The 9904-nt window shown below is 42.7% G+C and overlaps 1 protein-coding gene across 1 annotated transcript; it reads left to right on the forward strand.

The window, feature by feature from the left end:
* Nucleotides 1-7323: 7323 nt before the first annotated feature.
* LOC134734698 (late cornified envelope protein 2D-like) lies at nt 7324-8599 on the forward strand. The gene is made up of 2 exons (XM_063628057.1): nt 7324-7355; nt 8024-8599. The coding sequence occupies exon 2, from the start codon at nt 8045-8047 to the stop codon at nt 8375-8377; it is 333 nt and encodes a 110-aa protein (XP_063484127.1). The 5' UTR covers nt 7324-7355; nt 8024-8044; the 3' UTR covers nt 8378-8599.
* The last annotated feature ends 1305 nt before the right edge of the window (nt 8600-9904 follow it).

Here is a 9904-nt window from a genome sequence, read left to right on the forward strand (position 1 = left end):
ACAGGCACAAGACCTGGCTGTGGATGCTTGGCGGAGGCTCCAGGTTACTTCTGCCTGTCTCCGCACCTCGATTCCACCCATCACCCAGAAGTGGGCCAAGGATCAGGGGTCTGGATCATCTCTCAAGGGCAAGAAGAGGGTGAGGCTCTGAGAAGAAGTGTCTGTCCAATCAGAAACCATACTTGGTGTTATGGCCGCATCTCTTTCAAAGGTATCTAGAGTGGGAGGGTGACAGATGATTAACTCTGGGTTATCTGAAATATGACCCAAGTGAGGAGAGTCAACAGTAACCAGAACACATTGTGAAAAGGAAAAGGTGGATAGATTTTCACCAGGGCCAGAATCCCCAGAGAGCACTTTCACCTCTACAGCGAGTGAAAATTCTACCTGGTCACCCTCTTGAGTCCCCAGAGGGTCAGCCCAGGATTAGGGTAGAGTAGAAAAGGAGTTTTGGGCCAGGATGGTTGCTTGTGTGTGTGGTTATCTCAACTCGGATCCTCTGAGGTCCACAGCAGTGCCCAAGAGCTGCGATGCTGCTCTCTCACTGACTCTCCAGGCTCCGTCGCTGCTGCTGCAGCAGCTCTGCAGCCAAGGTCAGCTGACTGGGTTTTGCCTGTGCTAACTCCAGGAGCAGCTGCTCCCAGAGCAGGACCAACGCTAACACCAGTGCTAAGAAAAACTCGGGAGTCTGAGGGACGAGCATATTGGCTGGCTCTTGGAGGGACTCTTACTGTTGCTGGCTCAGTTGGCAGGATGTCTCACCGTGAGTTCAGCTGGAAGTGAATTCAGCAGTAGAACACATGTGTAAACTAGAATAAGGCTACTTTTCATTTTCTAAACAATTCTCTCTCTGCTTGTAAATAATTGGCAAAGCCATTAATATTCAGAAAGAAATTCCCCATGTTACCATTTCATGGTTGCTCCTTGACCTTGCTAGGTCAGATTTCAATCCTAGTCCACCCCCACGCTGGTTGCATTGCTCCATCTTCACACCTAATTCAGAACTATGTACAGAAAGAGTAAAACTATGTAATTCTAAACTTTTGTACTTGTTATAAGATATGCACTCTTATAAGTGTTTCAGGTGTAACTCAACCAAAATAGAAATTAATTCACACAATGTTGCTATTAGGAAATTACTGCTATTTTCCACACTTCATAGATGAAAAGACAGATGCGCAGACAATTTTGGGCACATTTCTAAGGTTTTAAGGCAAGTAACTGGTTCTCAGAATCCAAATCTAGGTGATTTAATTACATTCTGTGGTCTCAACAAGTTCTCTGGAGTTAAACTGGGAAGGCATGCACTATACACTGTGTGTGAAATTCAAACAGCTTATGGTAAGTTCTTCTCAACAAGCTAGACTTAAAACAGCTATTTCCTTCTTTTCTTGCCTGATATACTAATGTTTCTGTGTTAGTTCCCACACTGCACAAAATGAGCCTCTATTTCTCATGCCCTTCTCTTCATCCACGTCCTTCCATCCTTTCTGAAGAATATAGTCACAGTGGGCAGATATTATATTCCTTTCATATCATGTAGTATCCCCAGAGTTGGCCACATAGTCAACAATACTTGCTGAGCGTGTATGAGAGTGAATTAATAAACTCTGATTATTGAATTTACTAATGGGAGACAGTCCAAGAAAATCCTCAAATTGTTTTCTCTTTAGAGATGTTCTTTTCTTTTAATTCATCTGATCATATCCTTCTCTAATTTACTCTCATAAGACCTGCTTAATAGTTACCTAATTTGCTCAGCACAGAATTCTTGGAAATAGTTCCTTGCTCCAGGGAATCCTAAGGCATGAATACACAGTGATTGCAAATATAATATTTAATTAATGTGCCCTATTCATCTGACACTGACATTCTTCTAATTCCAATGATTAGAAAGAAATACTGGATATAAATGGACATAGGCAGTGAGGGTGTTGGTGTGTGTGTGTAGTGATCATATGTAATTAACATAGTTTTATCCCATGATAGCCTATAAATACTGCTGTCTGGGTCATGAAAAACGATGGGTTCTGTGTTGGTTTTTATTAAGAAGTAAGTGCATAGATATTGCATAAAAGAGAGGTACACAATGAGGTTGGCAAGGAATTGGTACGGGAGAGGGATTTAGAAATCATAGTTATAAATGATCTGGAAAATTCATCCCACCAAACAAAATAATTGACAATCTGGACTAGACAGATGGTCTGACATTGTGTGTGTGTGTGTGTGTGTGTGTGTGTGTGTGTGTGTATGGTATGGTAGTGTATCTATGCTGTGTCTAAACTTGTTCTCAGAAACCTGTTGACATTATACTAAAATAATTGAATTTGTTTTGGTTAAATTTTCTGAACTTTATTCCCAGCTGTGTGAACTTGGGCTATTTGTTTAGCTCTAGGAGCCTTTGTTTTCTCATTAGTACAGTGGGAATATTAATACTACCTACATCACAGGATTAGTATGAGGATTAAATGAGATCATGTGTATAAAACACTTAAATAATACCTAGAACAAAATAGATGGTCAGTAAGCATCAGTTATTATATTACTTTCTGTTATTTTTATCTTTGTACACACATGTATGTATGCATGTGTGTATATATATATATATATATATATATGTACACATATATGGAGGCATTTGACCCAAAAGCACAACTCCACTCAACCTATACCTCAGGGGAAGACAGGGAAGTAGGTAGAACTGAATTGGCTAGGGTTTTGTAGAGAAACAGAAGAGAGAGATAAATTTATTTTAAGAAATTGCCTCATGCGATGACTGTGTGGGCTGGCAAGTCCAAAATCTTGGCTGGAAATTCAGATAACAGTTGATGTTGCAACATTGAGTCTAAATTCTTCAAGGCAGTAGTCAGCAACAGGCAGAGTTTCTACATTGCAGTCTTGAGGATAATTTCTTCTTCTTTGGGAAACCTCAGTGTCCATTATTAAAGCCTGCAGCTGATTGGATGAGGCTCATGTTAGGGAAAATAATCTGCTTACTCAGTCTACTGATTAAATACTTACAGAGAAACATGTGGATTGCTGTTTGATCAAACAGCTGGGTAACACAGCATAGCCTGGGCAAAATTAATCATCACAGAGACCAAGAGGATACATGGAGGTCACTGGAGATATGACCCAAGAGACAGAAGAGGGTCAACAGTGACCAGGACACACTAAGAACATGCCATGATGGTTTTATTTTCACTTAGGATAAAGGCAAATTTCTGGATAGACCTTTGGAGAATATTGGGAAAACACAACCTTCTACCTGGTAACCCCATGGTAAGCCCAACAAAGCTATGATGTTAGGAGGGCTGGAGAGAGGGAGTGCAGCATGCGGCTGAGGAGGCCCTTGGCCTTTGCACTTTGGTTTCACAGAAGTGTAGTCAGTACAGCACAGACAAAGCTGTTGACCACTGCACAGTAGCTGGAGCTCTGGTAACTGATGATTGCTGCAGCTGCTTCCTATGCAGGGGTCACACAAGAAGATTTGGAGGTGAACATGGGCTGTGCGCTGGAGTGGCACTGTGGAGGGTCCTTTAAAGGCACTGGCATTGCTGGTGGTATTTTGGCAAGGTATCTGAGTTTCAAAATGAATTGAATAATAAGTCAGATAAATTAGAGCCAGGACGGGAATAATTTTGCCTTTTTAAACCTATTCTTGGTGTGCTGGCAGACAGTTTATAAAATACATTAGTATCGAATTAGTACCTGTGAAGAAACATATAAGCTCAAGCTAAAAGTGTTAGAACTGACATTCTTAAAAAACAGAACTAATGCTAAATCAATGTCAATTCTGTCTCTCATTTCATTTCATATCTATGTACCCATTTCCTACCTACTGTATTTCATGAGTTTTAAGAGGCTATCAATCGTAAGGGGCACCCTTATTTCATGCACCACAAGGAGAGAAAAAAATGCTGCAAATTCAACGATTACGTGCCACCAATCATATGGTATACACTGGTTTAAGGGCTGTTAACAAGTGTTAGAAGATTGTATCGTGGAATTGATGAATTAAGATAAGTATAAAACCCATCCACTTTAGGTCATATAAATATGTATGTAAATACTAGATGGGCCAATTCTTGCTTTGCCCAGAACACCCCTCTGCTGTGCTCCTCCCTATCACTATGTCTAGAACTAGACAGTGCTAGACAGTATTGACGAAAAGATCAAAAGACCTACAAATATATGGTACAGTAAAATTTTGGATTGGTCAATCTATTAAATAAAGGGAGACAAATAAAAAGACATGGTAAGGCTTTTTCTTGTACTGTAGATAAAATAAAGTTCCCACATTTGGTAGGGAGTATTTTTCTGGAATATATGGAGTTTAAGTTCCCAGGGAGACAAATCAAAGAGCAACTTGGAGAGACCAGCCTGCAGGAGAGTGACTTGCCAGATGACACGAACTTCAGATGAAATGTTTGAAATCACCCACAGGCCATTCTTCTCATGACACCTACATGCTGGTCCATGTGGTTCTAAAATGATGCATTGATCCTGCCAACACCCATGTGGCAATTAAGTGTTTGGGTGGTCCCTGAGGGAGCATGGGCAATGTGACCCACTGGGTCTCCTGGCTCAGAGAGATCACACATGATGATGTGAAGACTGTGGAGACAGAAGCAAGAATACCTATAGTCAGGTGTTTCTTCACTGACTTGTGAACCAATTCCCACCATTTTTTGAGATATAAAGGGAAAAAGTGGGCATGGCGAAGAGCTGTTTATCTCCCAGTTCCAGTTTCCCAGAAGATCGGTTCCCATCAGTCCTTCCATTGCTTATTCAACCACTCAATACAGATGCTCGTGTATGTGCATGTTCATTTCATCTGTACTTTTATATGAATACAGCATACACGCACACAGTGCACACATGCACACACACACACAGGCTTGCCTCCCCTATTTCCTCACTTACAACATTGTTACAAATATCTTTGTCAAAGAGTATGAGGAAGCTGAGGGTGATATCACCATGAAGACAGTGGAATGAACTAACATTTTTTTTTATTATTGTACTTCAAATTTTAGGGTACATGTGCACAATGTGCAGGTTTGTTACATATGTATCCATGTGTCATGTTGGTGTGCTGCACCCATTAACTCGTCATTTAGCATTAGGTGTATCTCCTAATGCTATCCCTCTCCCCTCCCCCGACCCCACAAGAGTCCCCGGAGTGTGATGTTCCCCTTCCTGTGTCCATGTGTTCTCATTTAATCATGTTGGGAAATAGTGACTCAGGAGGTTGGTTCAGGCCTCAAACATCATCTTCTTTGGTATCCAGTTTTTCTGCAGTCATCTTCAAAAAGGCCACTAAATTCTACAGTCTTTGAGGTCATGGGCTACTTATTGCTCACCTGTATATCCCTATGTTTGGACATACATGCTCCAAGAATGTTGTAGGCTTTCAAAGAATGCCTTTTGAATTCACTGCTCTAATCACACTGTGGACTTACTTTATCCTTGAGGTAAAAGCTCTCTGAGAACAGGAATCAGGTCTGAAAATAGGATTGGATAAATAGGTGAATAGAATCCCTCAGTTAGAAGCAGACAATGGGAAACTATGCTTTCTACCTAACCACCCTCCATCACCAAGTAAGCATTAGGCAATGTCAAGGCACGGTCTGTTTCTGTTTTAATCAGAGGTGTGAATAACTATCTTTTTCAATTCTAATTTCAACATCTTAAGAGACATAATTCACATATTATATAGTTCATTTATTTAAAGTGTTAATTCAGTGGGTTTCAATATATTCATAGAGTTGGACAATCAACACCACAATTTTAGAACATTTTCATTACTCCAGAAAGAAAACCTATATCCATTAGTTGTAATTTTCTAATTTCTCCCAGCCTGCTAAAGTACCTGGAAGCCACTGATGTTCCCCCAGAGGATGTGCATAAAAGTAAAACGAGATACAGGGGACAGAATCTTGTCCAGGCTCTGGTTCCTTAGATGCCCTGAGTCAGCTCTTCAGGGGTCCAGCCTGAGAGAGGCTGTAACTGGCTAAAGCTTCATTCGCTTTCTAGTTCTACAGATTTGCCTACTCTAAACATTTCATATAACTAGGATCATAAGAAATGCAGTCTTTTGTGGTTGGCTTCTTCCATTTAGCATAAGGTTTTCAAAGTTCATCCTCCGTATATCTGTTTAAAATAAGTGAATAAATGAATGGGTAACTCTGTCTAGTGCAACCCTGAATCAGAACTCTGAGTAAGTAGACCCCTTTCTGACCCCTACTTCATGATAGGAAAGGAGTTCCCTCTCCATAGAAGCCACAAGAAATGATGTCTACTTCCTAAGGGAGTTTTCAAATAAACTAAGTGTCTTGTAAGGGTTCTATATGGACAATGAAAGTCACATAAGACCTGGGTAAGTATCCAATACATGGCATTAGTTTTTCTTTTAAACACATATTTATTAAGGGTCTATCAGGCACATAGTGTCACACTAAGCTCTTTCTTCTCACTTAATATTAAAAACAGCTCAGTGAGATAGGTATACCTGGTTTATAATGGCCATTACATATGAGAACTGATACTCATTGTGAGTATCATAACGACACTCTAGCAATTGTTGATAATTGTTCTAGCAATTTCCAGCGATCACTCAGTTAGCATATGCAAGTTTTCTGATTCCAGTAGCACATTCAATACAATTCCTCCGACTAAGGGCAATGTTTTGATTTTAGAGGGAATTGTTTATTCTCAATCATATTCTTTGCTCTAGACCACAGAATCAACTCAGATTTAATCCGCTGAATCTGCTTGCCATGGTGAGTCGGAGGGAAAGCAGAAACACAGAGGCTAGGAGGAAGGGCTGAGAGCCTAGGCACGGGAGGGATGCCTAGAAAGAGCCAAGGCTGTAGAAGCCCCCTGGGATGGCTGGATCCACAGCAGGACATGGAAGAGAAACTGCTCAGGGTGGAGGGAGTCATAATGCAACATTTCCACAAGGTCAGGGAAAAAGCTGTGGCTCAGAACTGGTTTCCTCAGAGGACATGCATTTAAAAAATGCAGGGAACAGAATCTTGTCCAGGTGTGGGTCCCTTGGGTACCCTAAGTTAACTCTTTAGGGTTCCTGCCTGGTGGAGGCTCTGACTGGCTAAAGCCTCTCTAGACCACAGCCCCAGAGAGGAGTCCTGGAAGCTCCTGAGGCCTCTTTGGATTGCAGGGACTAGGAGGCAGGAGAATGTCAGGAATGACCCAGCACGTGCCTAGTTGTGCAAGAGCCACCTCCTGCTCTTTCCAGAGCCAAGCCTGGGCCCTATAAAAGACACATCCAGCTTCAGCACTTTATCTGCTCTGACTCCCCAGGGACGTATCTGTGCTCCTGTGTGACCAGGGTGAGTGGCAACCTGGGATACAAGAGGGGTATGAGCGAGGCAGAGGGATGGGGAGGATGGAGGTAGGCTGGAGAAAGAGTTGTGTGCTTGTGTTCTGCCATACTGAGCAGGAATGGAACTCAGTCTGCCTTGAATCTGTTGAGGCTCTGAGGCCTACTGGAGCTCATATAGGTGGGGAAAGCTAACTGTGCACATCTTTTCCAATTCTGTGTTCAGTGACTTCATGTTGGTAACTTCAAAACTGCCATGTTGGACATATTTACACCATGGAAACTGGCAAATACTTCAAGCCAGGTTCTTTTATCTGGAGGTTTCCTTGCAAAATCTTTTTCCAGAGGACCTCCTGGTGTGTCCTGCAACACCTAGCTGGTCCTTAGGGCTTGTATTAAGGGAATAGGTACTTCATGGAGCTGTGAATACTCTACTCAGGCTTGTGAGGATAGAGTAATCCCAGCTTCCCCTGCAAGGAAGAATATGAAGCTCATTCTGTTGATTTTTTAATGTATGTGCTTTTATTTGGAGGAAAGATTCAAGTTGTTTATTTCAGGTTACTGATGTGACTGTATGATCTAAATATCATTCTTCTTCTACACATGCATTGATTTTAGAAGAGGTATAATATGATCCTTGGTTTTACATATTTAAAGATTTTCATTATTATCTTTTAGGTTGACTAAACTCCTGCCAACATGTCTTGCCAGCAAAACCAGCAGCAGTGCCAGCCCCCTCCCAAGTGTCCTCCCAAGTGTATCCCAAAATGTTCACCTAAGTGTCCCCCCAAATGCCCACCACAGTGCCCAGCTCCATGTTCCTCTGCAGTCTCTTCTTGCTGTGGTCCAAGCTCTGGGGGCTGCTGTGGTCCCAGCTCTGGGGGCTGCTGCAGCTCTGGGGCTGGTGGCTGCTGCCTGAGCCACCACAGGCCCCGTCTCTTCCACCGGCGCCAGCACCAGAGCCCTGATTGCTGTGAGAGTGAACCTTCTGGGGGCTCTGGCTGCTGCCACAGCTCTGGGGGCTGCTGCTGACCTGGGCTACAGAAGAGCTCTTGGGACAGAATGTTTAAGAACCTGCTACAGCCTGATGCTTAACTCTTTCCGTTTCCTCTCATTCCATTCATGGGTGGATAGGGACCACAAAGGCTCATGGGGCTTCCCTGGGAGAACTTTGCACTTGATGGAGCACCTCAATTGCCGGTTTTCTTTTCCTCCTTAACCTCATGTTATAATACAGCTCCGATTTCTGACTCACAAATTGTCTTGGTCATTCTCTTATCTTCTGAGATTTCAAATGTCCTCCAAAGGTCAGGGCCTCAGAGAACTTCTCTTCATGGGTAAAGGACAGGACCTGAGTAGGTGATACATGAAAAGCTGCTCTGAGGAACTGATTCCCCCAAATGCAGGGTGGATGGAGCTTGAAGAGGGTCACCTCTGGCTATGGCAGCTTTGCCTTTCTCTCCACTAAGCCAGACACATGTTCTAATTTTCTGTGTATTGCAGATGTTGGGAAGGTTGGGAAGCTCTGCAGACTGGTTCTTCTTTAGGGAGAAGAACACAGTTCTATGAAGCACAACTTCCCTGCTGTTAGAATCAATAGTTGGATAAAATGCTTGAAATGCATGTTGAGACCCTTCCTTCTTCAAAGTACAGCCCGTAGTCACTGAACTCCTCTTCAGGGAGGGTGAGTCTGGTTAAGATCAGCCCACTGAGTTGCTGCCTCGGACACCTGGCGTCAGTTCCTCACAGTGTTAGATCGGAGTCCCAGGATGCCGTCATGCCACTTGGCCCATGTGCTGGGCAGGTGAGTGATGAGTGACGGAGATATTTATTAGAAAAAACATGGAGGTCCCACTTTGAAAATAGAACGAATAAATGGTACAAGACGCTGTAGGGAAGAATAGACATTTCCTCCTTCAATACTTACCTTCTTTGTCCAGCCACCCTCAGATGTGAGGGGGAGAAGTGCCAGGATGGTTGGGGGATCTTTAGTATTAATGGGAGAAGGGGAGGGAAGCAGGGAAACAGCAGGGGAAATAAGGACTAGTGCTTCTTAGGTTCAGGCTGACAGGTGTCAACATGAAGATAATGGGTTCAGCGAAGAGAGAATCTGACAGAGATGGAGTCTGTTATTAAGATGTTCAGCTGCCTCCTCACCCTTACTGCTGCTAAGAAAAACACCTAGCTCTTTAACCAGTCTGAGATTCTCTACTCTCTCTGTTTTAAATTACCCTTTGCACTGAGTCATTTTATTTGATTTAATGCTCTTTATTATTTTTGCCAGTCTCATTTTATTTAATTTTTTTTAATTTAAGTTCTGGGATACATGTGCTGAATGTGTAGGTTTGTTACATAGGTATACATGTGCCATGGTAGTTTGCTGTGTCTATGAACCCGTCATCTAGGTTTTAAGCTCCACTTGCATTATGTATTTGTCCTAATGCTCTCCCGCCTCTTACCTCCACCCCCAATATGCCCTGATGTGTGATGCTCCCTGCCCTGTGCCCATGTCTTCTCATTGTTCAGCTCGCACTTATTAGTGAGAACATGCGGTGTTTG

Source organism: Symphalangus syndactylus, chromosome 12, assembly GCF_028878055.3.
Source record: "Symphalangus syndactylus isolate Jambi chromosome 12, NHGRI_mSymSyn1-v2.1_pri, whole genome shotgun sequence".
Classification (NCBI taxonomy): Eukaryota; Metazoa; Chordata; class Mammalia; order Primates; family Hylobatidae; genus Symphalangus; species Symphalangus syndactylus.

What these genes read in the sequence shown, in the direction of transcription:
- LOC134734698 (XM_063628057.1), top strand. Translation starts at nt 8,045, where the DNA reads ATGTCTTGCCAGCAAAACCAGCAGCAGTGCCAGCCCCCTCCCAAGTGT.